The 20,504-nt window shown below is 38.5% G+C and overlaps 2 protein-coding genes across 3 annotated transcripts; both read left to right on the forward strand.

Annotated features, from left to right (window-relative positions):
• Positions 1–133: 133 nt before the first annotated feature.
• On the forward strand, positions 134–12,019 carry samm50 (SAMM50 sorting and assembly machinery component). 2 transcript variants are annotated; one of them, XM_080876510.1, is made up of 15 exons: positions 134–374; positions 1,278–1,388; positions 1,686–1,787; positions 1,879–1,966; positions 3,502–3,608; positions 3,773–3,903; positions 4,214–4,301; positions 9,429–9,557; positions 9,717–9,788; positions 9,891–9,977; positions 10,206–10,276; positions 10,700–10,767; positions 10,860–11,006; positions 11,335–11,476; positions 11,893–12,019. In XM_080876510.1, the coding sequence occupies exons 1-15, from the start codon at positions 354–356 to the stop codon at positions 11,936–11,938; spliced, it is 1,410 nt and encodes a 469-aa protein (XP_080732636.1). In that variant the 5' UTR covers positions 134–353; the 3' UTR covers positions 11,939–12,019. The 2 variants fall into 2 exon arrangements, with proteins under 2 accessions (XP_080732636.1, XP_080732635.1); XM_080876509.1 differs by having other exon boundaries at positions 10,700–10,766; positions 10,850–11,006.
• Positions 12,020–12,610: 591 nt separating this feature from the next.
• api5 (apoptosis inhibitor 5) lies at positions 12,611–20,205 on the forward strand. The gene is made up of 14 exons (XM_080876507.1): positions 12,611–12,899; positions 13,791–13,952; positions 14,126–14,219; positions 14,310–14,375; positions 14,631–14,782; positions 15,717–15,923; positions 16,054–16,158; positions 16,792–16,881; positions 17,699–17,880; positions 18,033–18,126; positions 18,274–18,330; positions 18,498–18,577; positions 18,708–18,850; positions 19,565–20,205. Exons 1-14 carry the CDS (start codon positions 12,828–12,830, stop codon positions 19,642–19,644), a joined length of 1,584 nt encoding a protein of 527 aa, XP_080732633.1. The 5' UTR covers positions 12,611–12,827; the 3' UTR covers positions 19,645–20,205.
• The last annotated feature ends 299 nt before the right edge of the window (positions 20,206–20,504 follow it).

Genomic DNA, 20,504 nt, shown 5'->3' on the forward strand with positions numbered 1-20,504 from the left:
GTTTGTAGTCAATACAGCCTGTTGAAATGACCTCTGTCTGTCATTATCCACATCTATGTTCATGTTTAACATTATATTCACGATTGTTAGTACTTCTGCTAGCACTAGAACCGCAGTAAAACAGTTTTTGTGGAATAACGACTGTATTTATTGCAGTTTGACTGCGTTCCCTTTATCCGTCGTGGTTGTCTTGAACGCGCACTGGTAGAAGGCGTGGTCAGGAAGTGACATGTCCGCGTCCTTATACGGAGGACCCTCGCCTTTCTCCGGTGACTTGTAGGTTAAATTAGTTTATCTTTTTCGTCTCAAAGTTTCGTCAGTTTTTGCTGGGACAGCGCCCTGCGGAGCTCAGCATGGGTACCGTCCATGCCAGGGTAAGCAAAACTCCGCTAAACGTGCGAGCTGGGACTTTGACCTCCGTGTCTGTGTTTAAGTGAGTTATCTGACAGAGCGGCTGCTGGAGTGAGAGGCCCTCTGCACTGTAATTCAACAAGATACAAACAAGGCTCAGGCATTCAGCTCACTGTACAGAGACTGGATTCATTCAGGCCACAAGTTGTAGTTTTTTATTAACCACGGTAAAATGCTAAGAAGCTATTCCAACTGTGTGTTTTAGACTCCTAGCATGCTAGTGGTGTCTTTCCTTTTGCTGCAGTTTGAAAGGCTTTGGTGTGCTTAATGAACTTAAGTGAGGGTTGTTTTTTCCCCCCCACTGCTGTACTTATTATGTTTATGTATTTATCTAGTACAGGGCTGCGGGTATGGGTTTATTAATAAATGGGTCATATGTGAATAGGATAACGAGTGTCTCACATGTTTTATCGATGATACCATATCTTTAAAACTGAGCCAGATAGATGCAGTTTACTGACTTGCTTTAATAAGTAATAACAACAACAAAACTGTAAAAAAATTTTTTACAGTTTTGGTTGTAAGTAGTTTAAATATTTGTTTTGATTTTTTTCATCTGAATTTTGGAAATGATGGAGAACTTTTTTTTAATTTAAAAATTAAAAAAAAAGAAAAGTAAATTATTGTAATTCCCGTTATGAAACCTTAACCTTTTAGAAGTATTTCCACAGACCTGACCTCAATGTCCCCAACAGTATATAGAGCCCCAAGCCTGAATCACCCTGTAAAAATAAAATAGATTCTATGCACATATTCACATATATGCACAATTAATTTCACAGTCATTTTTGTTTGTTCAGTAAAACACTCTGTGAAGTAATTATATATCCAATTATCCAATATATCCATTTTACTATGTCCTGCAGAGCCTAGACCCTCTGCCCATGCATGGGCCAGAGTTAGGAGTTCAAGCTGACGACATTGATGCTCCGGAGATGGACCAAGAGCCGAAACAAGAAGTTCTTGAAAATAAAGATGTAAGGTTTATTCTGTGCCAGATTGTAAATGGGACGTACTCGGATTACCACTGTCACATTGCAATACCCATCTTTACACTATAATTACACTCTGCTTGATAACTCTTAAAAAAGGTGTTTTCTTGACAATATCATTGTTTTAATATTATTTAGTATTATTTATATATATATATTACAATTAGCCAATTTATCTAAATAATAACATTTATGTAAATACAAATATATAAATAAATGTATATTTTTTTCTCTTTGGGATCTTTACCATTTTTTTGTGCGTCTGTCTTCTCTGTTTTTCAGGTTGTGGTTCAACAAGTGCATATAGACGGGCTTGGAAGAACCAAAGAGGACCTGCTGACTTATGAAATCTCAGATGTTTTCCAGGCAAAGAACTTGATTGATGTAGGTACATATTAATATGTGTGAAATGATTGTTTCCTGTTCAGCTTATGGTTGTGAGTAGTTGTAACACATGGTTCAAACTGTTGTGCAGGTTATGCGAAAGTCCCATGAAGCGCGACAGAAGCTTCTGCGTCTCGGGATCTTCAGAAAAGTTGAAGTTGTTATCGACACCTCACGAGGTACTGGCAGTCACTGTGTGGTCTTCAAAAATGACTTTGTTATGATTACATATCAGACATATTACAATGAAGTCTTTATCTCAAACGTATAAGAAGAAATGGAAGAAAGCCAACCTATTCTCGTGATGAAAAATGTTGACCATGTCCTGCTCAAAAAGACATAGGAGGAAGCAAATGCTTGTTCATTCATATCTCTATTTAACTCATCATATTTCTTTTTGTTATAGAGTGTAATATATACATGCACACAAGCTTTAAATGTTAATAGTTATGACACTAAACTTTGACCATTGCAATCAAAATTTAGAGTTTAAGTATTTAACACCCTGTCTCATCTAAATACTTCTTTGTAAGTGTTTTTAATATATTCTTTTAACTGATTAACACACAGATTTTGTGCATCTGTTCAAATTCTTCTCCATACTATTCCAGATTTACTCCATAGACAGCTATTCACATGCTCTTCCTTGTTGTCCACACATAAATCTAAAAGTTATGACTGTCCAATTGCAGGCTTATTCATGTGAGATATAGTGGCAAGAAAAAGTAACTGAACCTTTTTGAAATGTTGTATTTATGAATACAGTTGTCTTAAAATATGGCCAGCCAATTTTCTGGGTCACAGTAATGTATAAACACAAGTTAGTTTTGACTAATAGCAGACAATTGATCTTATTGTTCATGCTGAATACATTATTCAAACTCACTTTTAGGTCATGGGCCATATACATGCCAATTTGCTCTCAAGTGGGCTGGAGAAATAAAACCAATGCATAATAACTACATAATTACAATGTTTTTCCTTCAGTTTTCACCTTTCTGTAAATGCAAAACAAGTTTATTCTTAGGACAGATAATCTCATCATATTTAAAGCAAAGTTAAAGACAGCTTAGTCCCCAAAATCTGTGCAATAGAGCTCTGTTTTTGTATGTTCATTTTCTGCTGTTACTAGATATACACATAAATTTACAGATCATATTGGAAAAGGCACAACTAACTTGTATAGAACTAGAAATACTTTTAATTCTACATACATTTTCATGCTTGTGTAGTAACAAACATGAAAACAGTGTTTTACCACCCTGCAACTTTCACAGTTTACATCCAGTGGCCCAAAGTTGACCTTGTCACTTGTCTGGATTCAGAATATGAATACCAAGACTACTGACATTTAAAGTGGAAACTAGAGTTGGCAAACCTTTAGTCCATGAAGTGAAACAACATTGATCTCAGGTTCAGGTCTCTAGATTCAGCTTAAGGTTTAAATGAGTTATAGGAGCTGGTTAATGTGCCAATACATGTCTCTACAATATGCAGGTTACCATGTTGACACACAACAGAAAAAGCTGTTTAAAAAAATTGTTGCACTTCTGCAGTTTGCTCACACACACACTCCACATCAGTTTATACAAGTTTATAAACAAACCCGGGTAACTGGAAAGAACTCTACTACTTCCTTACTGGTACTGCATTGATGTAATTGCTTCTGAGTAAATGTATAGCAGTTAGATATTTTGATTTGTTTTCTCTTCAGGGGAGGATGCTCTTCCTAATGGCCTTGATGTGACCTTTGAGGTCACAGAGCTGAGACGTATGACAGGCAGCTACAACACAATGGTTGGAAACAATGAAGGCAGTATGGTTAGTGCCAAAAAGAGCTTATGTCATCTTCCACTCTCTGAAAGTAATGCAGTGTTGTATATTTTTCTCTGTGTGTGTTAATGCAGCTGTTTAGTTCAGTGTATTTTGAATATTATAAATATTAGGAAAATGCTGATCAGTTTGTTGATTCTCCTTCATTTCAGGTACTAGGCCTAAAATTACCCAATGTATTGGGTCGGGCAGAAAAACTGACATTCCAGTTCTCCTATGGTACCAAAGAGACATCATACGGTCTGTCTTTCTTCAAACCCCAACCAGGAAACTTTGAACGCAAGTAAGACATGAAAATGATGTGCACATAGGCATTACCTGTATTGAGTCACCCAATATCAATGTAGAAACAAGTTAAACAGTAGAATTTACATTTTTTTCAGTCTAGAAAATTAAATATTTTAAAATGTATTAAATCATAATGTTATACGTGTTTCTCTACTTGCTGTAAGTACCCTCACTATGCTGTTGTTGACATTGTGGATTAAGTAGGTAAATGTTTGAGCACTCTTTGCCGTAACTTTCAGTGGGTGTATTTTGTAATTGCAAAGCATTATTGTACTGATGTTTTCCACTTTTCATATCATTTTCAGTATCACTTTGAATGTCTACAAAGTCACAGGTCAGTTTCCATGGAGTTCACTGCGGGAGACGGATCGAGGCATATCTGCAGAACTGAGCGTAAATACCTGCCTATTTCTGTTTTGTACAACTAAACCTATTTAAACTGGAACATTCTTGAACATGGTTTTGATGAATTAACACATTTGAGTAATATTTCAAATTAGATGAGTTTAAGAAAAACTACCAGAAAGTATAAGAATGTTTTAAGAGCCATAAAGTTCATTTCTGAGTTGCAGTATTGCTCCAAAGACATAGTTTGGACTTTTCTTGCATAATCTAAAATAAATATATATATATATATATATATATATATATATATCTTGGATAATATGTTGTCTCTAGCATTTCATAGGCCTTTATTTAATCATTATTATTTTTTACTTGTAAGGAAACTGCTATATTATAAATATAGACATATATAAAAACTGGTGCTGTCAAAATTAACGCGTTAACGTAGATTAAGCCGCCATCACGATTAACACGATAAACATTTTTTAATGCTATTAACGCATCTGGAGTATGGAGGGCAGAATGACTCAAAATTCCTGAAATGTTTCTGTCCACACATTTCTAGCAGTTTGTCCAAGTAGTTACATTCGCACACGCGCAAATGGGCAGTAAATCTGGTAGTGACGGGCAGCTGAACCAATCACATTGTGCAAGAAGGAATTTTCTTTTTACTGAAGCACTTGCAGCTTAAAATATCACATTGACGCGAAGCATACTCTAGTCAGGGATGCTGCTAGGACTTTGGCTAACACGTCATCCAGCTTGCGACAAACCACTCACGGAGCATCGGGGGCTCAGAAAGTCTACCTCGGACATATTGACTAAAACAATTGCCAAGTGAATTACAACAAACTGCAGACCTTTTAATGTCGTTGAGAACACGCGCTTTGGTTCCTCATTTCAAGGACTTGAAGTGCCTCCCCAAGCGTTACACAGAGAGAGAGTGGATAAATGTTTTTTTTAACATGAATGTTCAAGATGTTCAGTAAACATGTTAAGTGCATATATTTTACCTTTTTTTCCGAGTCTGTTTGCTCATGCAAAATGAATTGCAATTAATATAGATTAGAAATGAATGATATATATATTAAATACAGGGAGTGCAGAATTATTAGGCAAATGAGTATTTTGTCCACATCATCCTCTTCATGCATGTTGTCTTACTCCAAGCTGTATAGGCTCGAAAGCCTACTACCAATTAAGCATATTAGATGATGTGCATCTCTGTAATGAGAAGGGGTGTGGTCTAATGACATCAACACCCTATATCAGGTGTGCATAATTATTAGGCAACGTCCTTTCCTTTGGCAAAATGGGTCAAAAGAAGGACTTGACAGGCTCAGAAAAGTCAAAAATAGTGAGATATCTTGCAGAGGGATGCAGCAGTCTCAAAATTGCAAAGCTTCTGAAGCGTGATCATCGAACAATCAAGCGTTTCATTCAAAATAGTCAACAGGGTCGCAAGAAGCGTGTGGAAAAACCAAGGCGCAAAATAACTGCCCATGAACTGAGAAAAGTCAAGCGTGCAGCTGCCAAGATGCCACTTGCCACCAGTTTGGACATATTTCAGAGCTGCAACATCACTGGAGTGCCCAAAAGCACAAGGTGTGCAATACTCAGAGACATGGCCAAGGTAAGAAAGGCTGAAAGACGACCACCACTGAACAAGACACACAAGCTGAAACGTCAAGACTGGGCCAAGAAGCCAGCAAGGTGGAGGTGGAGTACTGGTTTGGGCTGGTATCATCAAAGATGAGCTTGTGGGGCCTTTTCGGGTTGAGGATGGAGTCAAGCTCAACTCCCAGTCCTACTGCCAGTTTCTGGAAGACACCTTCTTCAAGCAGTGGTACAGGAAGAAGTCTGCATCCTTCAAGAAAAACATGATTTTCATGCAGGACAATGCTCCATCACACGGGTCCAAGTACTCCACAGCGTGGCTGGCAAGAAAGGGTATAAAAGAAGAAAAACTAATGACATGGCCACCTTGTTCACCTGGGCCCTATTTCAGGAAGCCGGTTTAGAAAACTCAGAGTGAAAAACGATACTCAGGGTTGAGTAACCCCGAACTGTCCAACTCGGAATATTCGGTTTCAGAAAGGCTGATAACAATTAGTTCAATCAACGCGGAGTTGCTTTAACCCCAAATTAAGCGCGCGCACGAGGATACATAAAGCCCTGATTAGTGGAGCACAGATTAAGCGAGTCACCATGGAGACGGAGGGAAAGAAGGCGCGGTCAATGTATTTTACAGCGCTTGAGGCCGAAATTCTGATGGCAGTATATGCCGATAACATGCAAATTTTGCAGAAAAAAAGTAACACAGCCTCAGCTGCAAAAGAAAGGGAGCATGCATGGCAAAACATAGCCGACAGAGTCAATGCGTGAGTGTTAATTTAAACATTGATCTAGGGATTTCCACCCATTTAACACGTTATTTTATTATATTTTATTTCATTTTTTATTTCATACATTTTATTTTGTGACGTGATGTGAGCGCAGGTGCAACCCAACAGGCCCCAAACGTTCCTGGCAGCAAGTAAAAATGAAAATATAGTCCAAACAGGTAAGGTGTAATTGTATTATGAGCCATAGTGCTTGGTCTGTTTGTCCGATGTAAATCAATTGCAGTTAGAGGCTACATTAATTTCCCCTCTGTAAGCACTTATTGAAATTATCTGAGCATTACAAGTACATATTTGCTTACTCTGTATGCTCAAATGTGACCCGTTATGGCCACTAGAAAAAAAGCGGAGGCCCGAAAAACAGGTGGGGGTCCTCCTCCACCACCACCACTCACAGAGCCTGGCCACTTGGCTTCCACATTTGTGATAATGTTGGCAGCATCACATATGATCTTCACAGTGCAGAGAACACAAATTAGCATCCATTACTAATAATGAAATAATTTGTTAGTTTGAAATGCTACAGGGAACTATGTACCTGTACATTAATGCTGTGGAAAGACTTCCTGTTCACATAGTCTCCTTCATTTACTGAAGGAGCAATGATTGGAATGTGAGTGCCATCTATACAGCCAATCACGCCTGGGAACCGTGAAAATAAATGTAAAATTTAAGTAGTAGTTCAAGTATCACCACATCATGAATTAAGTTTTGTTCATCCTGCTACCTGCAATTTTGTGGCATCCCTCTTTGATAAATCTTGTGGGTCTATGACCGGGGAACACCACAGACGAGTACAGGAGACGTTTCAGTGCAACTGTAACATTCCTGACTGCCCGACAGACGGTAGCCTTGGAAACGTGCTCAGCGTCACCAATATTATACAGAAAGCTCCCGTTTGCAAAAAACCGAAGTGCGATACAAATAATATGTACAGAACTGAGAGGATGTCCACGATGTGTCACATGAGCAATATTAGGCCTGAGGATGTTATTCAAATAAATTGTAGATTGTGCTGAAAAACGGTAACGTTCACACAGGAAATCATCAGGAAATGATAAAATGTCCAAACGCGCTCTAATCACTCTCTCCCGGCGGAGAGCTCTGCGGAGAATTTGGGCTTCAACATCTACTGGCTCTTCAAGGAAGGAGCACGCCATGTCTGACACTTCCTACAGTCAGGTTTCCGACAAAGAGGCGGAGAAAGTCAGGGTTAGTTGAAGTAAACCTGCTAGGGGGCAGGTTAGCTTCACGGAGTGTGTCATCATAGTAACTCACTCAGAATTAATCTAAACTCGCTTTGTGAAACCGAAAACCCAGAGTTTTCGTTAACTCAGGGTATACTTACTCAGAGTTTGCACTAAACCGGCTTCCTGAAATAGGGCCCTGATCTGAACCCCATTGAGAACCTGTGGTCCATCATCAAATGTGAGATTTACAAGGAGGGAAAACAGTACACCTCTCTGAACAGTGTCTGGGAGGCTGTGGTTGCTGTTGCACGCAATGTTGATGGTGAACAGATCAAAACACTGACAGAATCCATGGATGGCAGGCTTTTGAGTGTCCTTGCAAAGAAAGGTGGCTATATTGGTCGCTGGTTTGTTTTTGTTTTGTTTTTGAATGTCAGAGATGTATATTTGTGAATGTGGAGATGTTATACTGGTGTCACTGGTAAAAATAAATAATTGAAATGGGTATATATTTGTTTTTTGTTAAGTTGCCTAATAATTATGCACAGTAATAGTCACCTGCACACACAGATATCCCCCTAAAATAGCTCAAACTAAAAACTACTTCCAAAAACATTCAGCTTTGATATTAATGAGTTTTTTGGGTTCACTGAGAACATGGTTGTTGTTCAATAATAACATTATTCCTCAAAAATACAACAATAATTCTGCACTCCCTGTGTGTGTGTGTGTGTGTGTGTGTGTGTGTGTGTGTGTGTGTGTGTGTGTGTGTATATATACATATATAGTTTTTTTTTTTTAAATTGTATTTCACAGGACCGAACCTGTGCTAAAAGAAAACTATTAAAATTCTCTTTGAGTGTAAGCATACATTCTTTGTGTTTATTCCCCATTGACTTCATTATATTGCATAAATGTCTGTTACAAGCTTAAATATAAAGTTGAAAAAGTGTAATTACAGCTATCAATCAAGTAATTGCGATTAATCACGATTAATTACAGAAAATTGTGAGATTAATTAGTTAATTTTTTTAATCTATTGACAGCACTAATAAAAAAATGAATGTAGCTTCTGGAAACTCTGGAAAGTCAAGCTAAATCTGAAGAGCCATAAACCTGATCACCAGTAGCAGGCGTCTCCTCTGCTTGCCAAAAGAAGTTTGATTAGATTGTGTAGAAGTGGAAAAAGGGCCATTTAGCTCACTCGGTAAACAATTTCCTGATAAATTCAAAGGCTCAGTCACATGTTTGAAGTCTTTATTTTAAACAACAAGACTTTCATTTTGTAAATTACAGCCCCTACTTACTGCTTTAGGGTGTGTCTCAGTCATCGCGTGATTGACAGTCGTTACCGTTTCAGACGTCATTGTTCTTTTGTTTCTCAATCAGATCCACCCATCGTTCATTTCATCCAGTTTCTAAACAATCAGGAATCAACACTAAAAATGCTTTCACAATGGGTTTTCATTAATCAATCGCTGATATCAAATTGTCCATCTTTTATGTATAGACTGTGGTTATACAGAATTGAATTCTATACAAACAACAGTTATTAAATGACATCTGATTATCAATACCCATAGTTTCCTGTGTGGAAGACCAGCCAAACTCTGAAGTGGGAAGGAGTATGGAGAGAGCTTGGCTGTCTGGCCCGCACTGCCTCTTTTCCTATACGGGAGGAGAGCGGCCATTCTCTGAAGTCCTCACTCTCGGTATTTCTCTGTTTGTTTTTTGTTTTTAAATTAAAATTTATTTGTTTTACAGTGAGGTTACAGTGAAGTTAAATGCTTATTTTGAAAAGTGGAAAAAGCCTGGATTTTCTCAAAGGCTCCATGGAAATAAACCTGCAAATATGATGTTTTGAATTGCAGCATGGTATGGTGATTGACACCAGAAACTCCTCCATCCTTCCCAGGAAGGGTGGTCTGTTGAAGATCCATCAGGTTTGTTGTTCACCACTAAATTAGATCTATTTTAAATGCTATGTAGAAAGTTAGTGACTATTATCATACACAAGCTTGACATTTTGTTTGGTGGTTGTGTAGGAACTTGCTGGTTACACTGGGGGAGATGCCAGTTTCTTAAAGGAAGACTTTGAGATCCAGCTCAACAAAACACTCTTCTGGGACTCAGTGAGATTTTTCATTTTACATTTCAGTCAGTTGCCACAAAATCTTCCCTAAAATTAGCCTGTTAAAAAGGCTGTTGTGCTGATTAGATAGCTTTACTAGCCAATTCATTGACTATATATGATTAATGATTATTGATGTCCAATAATAAAGTAATGGAAAAAATGGCCTGTTAACGGCTGGCCTCTTTTTGCTGATTCAGCTTGACTAAACACTGAATTTTTCCCTCAGGTCCTTTCTGCCTCATTGTGGGGTGGTTTGCTTCTACCCATTGGTGATAAGCCGACAAGTATAGCAGACAGGTAAAAACTCACAGCACACTGGCATTACTAACCAGAGGTTTGATGGTCCTAGAGCTTTGTAAATTAGGCTGTTGAAAGTGATGTTGCTGTCCAACATCTATAATGGTTAGCATTTAAATCTTTAAAAGACCACTTTTTATAATGGGAAACTTGGGTGGTGTCTGTAGTTACAAATAGGATCTTTTTCTACTAATTCAAAGCAGATTTATCTGCCTCCCTTAATGACTGTCTGACTCTGGTGTGGCTCAAAAATTTAAACTGTCTAGTCTTATCCCTAAAACCATCCATCAATCGTTTTCTTCTACTTATCCAGTTCAGGGTTGTGGGTGGGCTGGAGTCTGTTCCAATTGCTTTAGCAAAAGACATATAAAGTTCAGTTTAATTTAAATTTGTTGTGTGTTTTGTACTTTGTTGATATTCTAGGTTCTATCTTGGTGGCCCCACCAGTATCAGGGGTTTCAGTATGTACAGTATGGGCCCACAGAGTGAAGGTGAGGCATTATCTCAGATAAGCTGCTTGGTAACCAGAATGAAGTTTGATGATTAATTGAAAGGTTATGTGCTGGCTTTACTGGTATGGCAGGTGACTACCTGGGGGGAGAAGCCTACTGGGCTGGAGGCCTCCACCTCTACACCCCTCTACCCTTCAGACCAGGCATGGGAGGCTTTGGTGACCTCTTCCGAACCCACTTCTTCCTCAATGCCGGGAACCTTTGTAACCTCAACTATGGTGAGCTTTTAAAACAGATGAGCACTATGTGTAATTCTTCTGACAATGTAGTGTTTTATTCTATTGTATATAATATCTTATTCTTATTATCCTATCCTATTCCATTGTTTTTCTTAATTTTTGCTACTGTAACTTTGCACTGTCCACTTTCTGCAACAAATTTCCCACGTGTGGGACTAATAAAGGTTTATCTTATCTTATCTCTCTCTTATGCTTATTTTTTACCAAGACCGGATTAGGATTTTATGTTGTTAGGACAAGTATTGCTCAGATTATGAATACATGCATTTGCCTATATGGTTGGGTTCATATGTACATTTTTGTTCAGGTGAGGGGCCACAAGCGCATTTGAAGAAACTGGCTGAATGTATACGTTGGTCATATGGACTGGGCATTGTGCTGCGCTTGGGGAACATTGCCAGGCTTGAGCTGAATTACTGCATTCCCATGGGAGTCCAAAGTGGAGACAGGTAATGCTAATTTTATCAGCTAGTCTAAGCTAAGCTGATTGGGACTTATTTACGGTTTCTTTAAAGAAATATTAGGCCAATAGAATCACTGTAAATAGATGATGAATGATGAATTTTAGTCTGAAAAGAACAACACATTCTAACTGACCGCAATCAAATTAAGTATAGTGGTGGTTTCTTTAACGTCACTAATTAATTTACTGTACATTACAGATCTGTTTAAATGTGACACTAAAGAACTTATTACTCTAAGTTTGACAAGTGTGAAACTGTGTCTGAACATTGCTATGGGAAAATTAAGAAATGGATTACTTAAAAAAAATCTGTATTACATTGCAGTTGTAATGATGTGCAACAGAAATAAGCTAATAATTGTCTTTCAATTACATTTCAATGATTCTTTATTGTCTTTGCAGGATATGTGACGGGGTCCAGTTTGGAGCGGGAATCAGATTCTTATAAAACTGCATTTCTTTCCTGCCAGATAATTGCTTGTACATAATTGTTGCAACCAGTTTAGTTCAATAAAACTATTTGCACTGACTTTCTGTTGTGATCTGTGTTTTCTTATCATTACATTAGTGAGAAATGAAACAACTGGTCAACAGACCTGACCTTGAGTATGCCACAAAACTAGCTACGGATGGACAAAGAAAGCTCTATGAATCTAGGTCTTTATTTCCAAAGACTAAATTAAGACCTGTAACTTTGCCTTGTGGGCATATACAAATACATGCTACAAACCGATGGGCATTCAGCCTTAAACCACTGCCTCCTTCCTTTTGTGCAACTAGAATTTTTGTGTGGCTGATTAGAAATATATTTTTTTAAAAGAAACATAAACGTGTTTACACTGCCTATACAAGCAGTGTAAAACAAAAAAAAATATGTATATATAAGGGGCATTATACCAATAAAAATAGTATTACTTTACCCGTACTTATTAGTTAATGTATTATCTGTTTACGCTTAGTTTAGGGCCACAGACCACACAACTTCTTGACATGAGTAGTTTAACTGCGCATCGATTTGGCGCACACTCGTGTCACGTGCCTGCTGACGCTATGCGATTGGCCAAACCCGCGCATGCGCTGCACTCGGTATTCCGTAGCTTTTTTTAGCCAGCACGCCAGAGAGTAGCGCGAAGAAGACAGGCAGTAGGGGTATTCATTCAGGGGCTTCTTGAAATTTCATCTTTCCGTCCCGTTTCCTGACAAGGTAGCTCTCCACATTACGGCGTTGTTTGTTTCGCAGTCGTCCGGCGCGGAGCAAAAGCAACCTGCGACGGGTTTTACTTTGTGGATTTTTCAGAGGTCTTATCTGTGAGTAGCAGTCGCTTGAAATCACGCTGATGGCGGTCACAATTGAGGATCTCTATCGTAGCTACGGGATCCTTGCTGATGCCAAGGACAACCTCAGTCAGGTAAATAAACATCACCTTGTACGTTTTAAACTGAACATTTTCATGTTGCCTTGCAGCAGTGTATTCTTTTACTTTCAACGTTGATAACTTTTCTGGTTTACATAACATTTGTTTGTGTGTGCTAAGCTAACTGTAGCTAGTTATAGTAATGACCGGGCTAATGTTAATAGCTTCGCCGTGGCGATCCATAAGCCAAACCAAGTTTACTACTACATTCATTATTTTCAAGATGAAGTTTTAAACTTGTCCACTCGCAAAACACTTTTTCACTTAGGCCACAAATAGGAAGCGGCGATAGTTTTATTCAAATTTCACCGCGATCTATCTCATTTAGGATGTTATCCTATACGTGGACATTTTGGTCATATACAGAAACCATGATAAAGCTCAGGTTTTAGAAATTAAAAAGCTAAATGAAAGCGTTATTAAACATTTTGACATCTTAAAAAATATGTTGGATATATCTGGGGTGCATATGTTTATTGTGACTGAGCTAGATTTTTTTACAAAGTGATTTCATTTTAATAACTATTCATATAATAAGCTGAAAAGATTAAGTGAGGTAAACTTAAAAAAATAAGCAAACCCATTTTGCAAATAAACTGAAAACTACAGAACTGTAATCACTTTTTGTGATTTTTTTTTTTTTCCCCAGACCCATCATTAGATTGACTTTTGAAAATCAGTTAACCGATTTTTGTTGGTAGAACAACAAAGAAAGTGACTAGTATGCTGTGCTCCTTCAACATGTATGCCATTTTTATTTCTTTATTTCTTACCTTTTAGTTTTTCTCGAATCCCCATGTCCCCAGAGTTTAACTCGATCTATACTTAACCTTGGGGTATATTTATTGTCCCAAGTAACGACTGCCATGTCCCATCATTCTGCAGCACAAAGATGCCTACCAGGTAATAGTGGATGGTGTGAAGGGTGGCCCCAAGGAGAAGCGTCTGGCAGCACAGTTTATTCCCAAGTTCTTCAGCAGCTTTCCTGAACTTGCAGATGCAGCTATTAATGCCCAACTAGATCTCTGTGAAGATGAGGATGTTTCGGTGAGTATTAACTAACATATGTAGCCATGAATCTAAATACCTCCAACAGTAGCTACAAATTTTGATTTGCCTGTTTCCAGATTGATATTGGGGATCTTTCAGGGACTGAATGTGTTCCCGATATTCATTTTTATTTTATTTATTTATTTTTCTGTGTACTTTTCATTGACCAGATCCGACGTCAGGCCATCAAAGAGCTCCCGCGCTTTGCAACTGGTGACAACATCCCCAGAGTTGCAGATATTCTCACTCAGCTTCTTCAGACAGGTAACAATTTTTCAGATTTCACAAAGCTACTCAGACCCCACCAGTATTGTTTATCTCTGCTAATGTTTATTGACGTTTTTGTGCTTTCAGATGATACGGCTGAGTTTAACCAAGTGAATGCAGCACTTATTTCTATCTTCAAAATGGATGCCAGGGGTGAGTTTCTCTTTCCCCTGGGGGAAAACTGAAATGCAGCTAGGCCTGTTTTAATTATTAAAATGGACGTTGTTCACCTTGCCAGCTTTTTTTCTGCTTATAACCCTGGGATATTGGAGTGCAAACATTTACCTGAGAATATATTTACTTATTTACTTGTGCGTAATATCATGCTGTAACACATGTATTAAATGTTTATTCAGAAAGGACACTCCATATATATCACAACATTTTTTTTTTTTTTTTGTCATTCAGGAACCCTTGGGGGACTCTTCTCTCAGATCCTGCAGGGAGAGGATATAGTGCGAGAAAGGGCCATCAAGTTTCTGTCAACTAAACTGAAGACCCTGCCAGAGGATGTCATGACAAAGGAGGTGGAGGAGTACGTCTTTGCAGAAACAAAGAAGGTTTGTAGATAGTGTAGAACTGATTAACGAGTGATCGTTGCTCTGTGTCTGAATGTAACAAGGGTAATTTACATGAGAAGACATGTGGCTGTCTAGACTAGGGGTGTGTATAGAGTGCTGATTGTTTTGGGTGTGCCTGATGATCTTGTCTTTGTTTTGTTAATTACTGACATCGACTAACCTGTGACGATGTGAATCCCTCAACCCTTGCTTAATCCATTTAAGTGCAGTTGTTTTGGGTATGACCTTAAAAAGCAGAGGTGAGTTTCTCTCACTTGCCTATTGGCTACTTTCATCGAAACTGAGCTACCCTTAGTGGTCCTTCGTAGAGAAGGGCGAGTAAACACGTAAACAAGCAGCTGTGTTTTTTTTTTTTCTTGTTTTTTTTTTTTTTTTTTAATGTAAATCAAAGGACCAATTTTGAGTGTGCCGTATCTTCCAAAAAACACTTTAATAACGACGGCCCGCTAACATGCTCTACCAAAAATAGTGCTTTGTCGTGTATCTGATGGACGAAAGCTAAACCAGTTCCACACCACTGAAGTTGCAGCATTTTTACAAACCAATTCTGGTTCATCCGTTTCATTCAACAATCCGCTTTCGCCCTTCTCATTCTCCATCGCCGCCATGTGCGTATGAAAACAAAGGCACTGCGCATGCGCGTTTTACCCATATTCTATCGCAATATTTAATTTTCTTATCGTTGCCCAACATTATACCGGTATTAACGTGAACGGTATGATATGGCCCAGTCCTTCATTGGCATGTATAGCTGTCCAGTAGGTATTGGACCATGCATTTAGCATTGCAAAAAAATCTTTGTTGACCAAATTTAGGTTGGCTGTAGGAAAAAAAAAATTGACAAGTCACAAATGAACATTTTTGCATAACAAGACAAGAACACATTCTGAGCAGTTGTTTCTCTTCTCTGCAGGTGATGGAGGATGTGACAGGAGAGGAGTTTGTGCTGTTGATGCGTGTAGTGTCGGGTCTACGGGTACTGCAGACTGTAAATGGGAGGCAGCAGCTGGTGGAGCTGGTGGTGGAGCAAGCTTTCCTGGAGCAGGCCCTCAACCCAGCTGACCCTGACACTGTGGACCGCCTGCTGCAGTGCACACGCCAGGCCCTACCACTGTTCTCTGTAAGTACAACTTATGCACTTTAAAGCAGAGGTGTTAAAATCAGTGGTCTATTCAGTTAAAATGTACTTTTAGTTATGTTACTTTATATAATTAGTCATGTTTTTTTGGGGGTTTTTTTGTCTTTTGTAGAAAAATGTCCATTCCACACGTTTTGTAACCTACTTCTGTGAACACGTCCTGCCAAACCTCAGCGCCCTGACAAGTCCTGTGGCTGAGTTGGACATTCAGTTGGAAGTGAGTACCTTTAACTGTAAATGAGTGATCCTGAAGTGAGTTTAAAATGTAATACTGGTTAGTGTATCACGCTCACTCTTATGTAGTTGTATGTGGATGTTGTGAAATTAGTTTAATATTAATACAGTTGTGTATTATCAGTATTTATATCTTGTAAGAGGAAATCAACCTGCTGGGTGTCCCTCTCTCAGTGATCTCTAAAGATGACAGAGCACCTATCAAGCGCAAATTGATATCACTATGTTGAGTACAACAAACTTCCTCAACCACATTCAGATCACACCCTCTCAGACTTTTCTGGTGGAAAACCTGTAATTCTACCCCCAAATTTCTGCTGGTCAGTAGCGGTGCACACAAAGTATAGTTTTCTAGGTTGTATTTATTCAGCTCAGCCCAGCAATGACTGGCATGACAAATATGGTGACTGGTGTGAGGTCAAGATTCATAACTTTTGACATTTGGTGAGTAGTTGTAGTAGTAAACAAAGGCAGCATGACAGCCACCTGTTAGGGGTGTTAGCCAAATGCATGTTGCTAATGGGTCATTAGTCTGCACCATGTAACAATGCTTCTCATTAGCGATGCATATTACACTGAGATCTGCTAAGCTCTCTCTATCTCTGTCTCTGTGTAGGTGCTAAAGCTGTTGGCTGAGATGAGTCCGTTCTGTGGAGATATGGAAAAGCTGGAGGCCAACCTCAACATGCTGTTTACCAAGCTGCTGGTAAGAAAGACTTGTCCTGTTTTACTTGGACTGAATAAGGAATACATGGAAATGCATCAGAATCATCCAAGTCCACCAGTAGTTTCTCTCAGATTCTGAAACGTTCTTATTTTTTTGTTTTTTTTTTTTGTTTTATGTTAACATTTATGCAGGCTGGTCAGTCAGTTTTTGCTCTTTCCTTTTCCATGATTACATTGTTCCATATCCTCCTGATAATCAGCCTATTCAGTTATGTCCTCTGGACATTTGCTTTTGGTCTGTATCTTTTGACTCATTTGAGCTACCCTGCTTAGTCCTGATGTACTAAATAGAGGACATCTTGGGCTTTCCATTGATATCGCATGTGTTTGGGTGGCCTCTTTAAGCACCAAAGAGGAAGGAAATCACCAAAAAGTGGGAAAATTCTTTTCTTTTTTCTTTTTTTTCCCCCTTGGTTCTCAGAAGGATATGGTCTGTTTTAGTGACAATACGATCCCCAAAATGTAGTCGTCAGTACCAATATAAATAGAATTAAACCATTCTCAATACCTAGTTTAATATAATAAAAAAAAGGAATGCTCTTCCCATGTACTTAAATAACAATAAAATAAACTCCTTTTATTAAAAAGTTGTCTGAAAACACTGACATGCTGGCACATCATTTGTTTGAAATGTTGTTTTAACAGATGTTTCCAGTGTCTGAATGGGGAACAGTCTAATATTGTATTCATTTATTTCAAATCACCATGAAAGTTTGAGCTTCCTCAGACAAATGCTGCGTTAATCCAAATAATATTTTCATTATTTTTCATACTTTTTTTTTTTTTGGTTTATTTAGGAGTTTATGCCGCTGCCTCCAGAAGAAGTGGAGAATGGTGAGAATTCGGCAAGCGAGGAACCCAAACTACAGTTCAGCTATGTAGAGTGTCTCCTGTACAGCTTCCACCAGCTGGGCAAGAAGCTGCCAGACTTCCTTCTTGACAAAGTGGACGCTGAGCGCCTTAAAGACTTCAAGATCAGGTGAGGAATCAACTCAGTTTGTTGATAAAATCAAATGGTTTACACGAAGTGTGAATTTTAGCAAGTCTGTTGTGTTTGACGTAGATCATCAGCACACTTTTGACTAAATTAATAGAGTCACTATAAATTTAAATGTACTTTCTGTTTTACAGGTTACAGTATTTTGCCAGAGGCCTGCAAGTTTACATCAGACAGCTGCGAGTAGCACTGCAAGGAAAGACGGGAGATGCTCTAAAGACTGAAGAGGTAACATCTGTCAGCTGACATGTAATTGTTTAATATACTAGGAACTAGTTAACTAAGCAATCAATGACAGATCAGAAAAGGGTAATTTTGTTCTTTCAACAGCCCTGCTGTAAAGTATCATTGACTAAGTTGTGTTTATGTAATCAGAACAAGATCAAAGTGGTGGCCCTCAAGATCACAAACAACATCAACGTCCTCATCAAGGTAAGGCGTGAGCCTGTCTAATTTAATAAACCACACTAGGTTGCTTATATTTTGTGGTCAGTTAATAAACCAGATGAATAAAATGTAATTTGCTGATTGCTGTGTTCTGTCTTCTAATTGGTTGGGTTTGTTTTCTTTCTTCTTTTTTTTTCGTTTCTCCATTGCAGGATCTCTTCCACAACCCTCCATCATACAAGAGCACAGTCACTCTGTCCTGGAAACCTGTACAGAAGGCAGAGGCTGTAGCGTAAGTCAGCTCCTCCTTCTTGTTAATGTTACTTCTAGTCAGAGATGTTAGAAATACTTGTAATGTAGCAGTGAGGCTTGATGTGTGGAATCTGAATTGGAGCTTCATATACCTTTCTTCTTGTTTTTAGGCTTAAGCGTCCATCAACTGAGGAGATGGGATCAGGAGGCAGCACAAAAAAACAGATCTCTCCTCAGTCCCGGAGGGACGCACGACAGATCTACAATCCTCCCAGTGGCAAGTACAGCGCCTCCATTGGAAACTTTAACTATGGTGAGTGTTTGGTGGCACTTTGGGGTTTTTACACTGTTGTGTCACATGTTGACATTATTTATTTTATGTCAAGACAGCTATAGTAGAGGAAACAAATAGAATTTCCTTTCTGTATCTGGAATCTGCAGTATAACTTTGGATAACTGCCCAGACTTTGGGTTAATCTTGGAACCCTTAACTTGAGTGGAATTCACATGTGGGTCATTTTGTGGACATCTTTGGCTAGTGAAGAATTACTAGTATGCAACTTACCCAGACACTCCTCCAAAACAAAACTGTGTGTAGCCCCATGATATTGATTGTACACTACCACTTGGAGAAAGTATACAGTTAAAAGATATACTGCATTTGAAGTTCATGTAGCCAAAGACTGCTCAATGACAGTGCTTAGTACTGCTCTGACTACAGTCTAATGTAAGTCAGAACATTTCCACCACCAAATATCCTGCCCTTTGTCTACAAATACCTACACTACTGTACAAATAAGTTCATAGTACATTGACAATAAATATCAGTTTACGTATCAATGTTGGGCAACAGGATCTCGTTTAGGTAAAAGGATGGCTTACTGGAGAAAAACTGCACATTTTAAATGTGTTTGTGACACACAACTCCCCATCAGATCACTGCCACACTCATGTTAAGACATTTTTACAACGTGATTGAAGTCCAATATGACACTAACCTGCTTGTTTTTGACATTTTTCACTCTAGAGCAGCGTGGTGGCTTCAGAGGAGGCCGCGGAAGAGGTTTCGGAGGCAGAGGCAACAGGAGCCGAGGCCGGATCTACTGAGGCGGACACACAAACGCAGAGTACATATTGCTCATAGAACTGCATCACATCAGGATTTTTTTCCCACACCACCACGGACTATTTTTCATCTACTTAACTTTTTTTTTAATTATTATTTTTTTTAACTTGTACGGAGGATTTTTATTTGCTATGTTTTGGGAGGGGAGGGGAATTCTGCCTTCAGAACATCAGAAAACAGACTTTTCTACTTGCCACTTCAGCATTTACTTCCTGTATTCTTCTCATGTGTGGTCATAAAAAAAATGTAAATGTGTTTTTGCCCCTCGAGTTTTAAACATTATTCTGTGTATTTTTGTGGAACAAAAGACTGCCAAGTTGTAACCGATAAATATTTTTGTCAGATTGTAGTAGAAAAAGATGATGATCCTCTTGTTTTGCAACATGTTAATGAATGCTTTTTGTTTCTGTTTTATTTAATCTTGGTTTTCTTTTTTTTATTTGAGTTTAATTTCAATTGGCTGATTGTGCTACTTTGTATGAATCAATGAAGTAGTTTCATTGGATTTTTATGATAAACTTGTATGGAAGTATGAACTATAAGGTTTTGTTGTATTTGTTGTCAGATTGCAAATTTGGTATCACATCAGGATAACACAAAACACCTCCACCCTAAATCTTCAGATTTTTATCAGAGCACTACTTGAATCAAACTTTGAAACCTTTTCCAAGCTTGTTGAATTCTCCTCCTTCCATTCTTTCTGCCCCACCACCTTTTCACTCACAAACCTGTTCATCTCATTTGGCATTTCTACCCTCCTGCCTTTCCTTTTCCCTTTTTCTGTTTGCTCTCGTAAATCTGTACCAAACCAGAGTGAAGACGGGATAAATTTAGCCCACGA

This window comes from Rhamphochromis sp. 'chilingali', assembly GCF_963969265.1.
Source record: "Rhamphochromis sp. 'chilingali' genome assembly, chromosome: 2".
NCBI lineage: Eukaryota > Metazoa > Chordata > Actinopteri > Cichliformes > Cichlidae > Rhamphochromis > Rhamphochromis sp. 'chilingali'.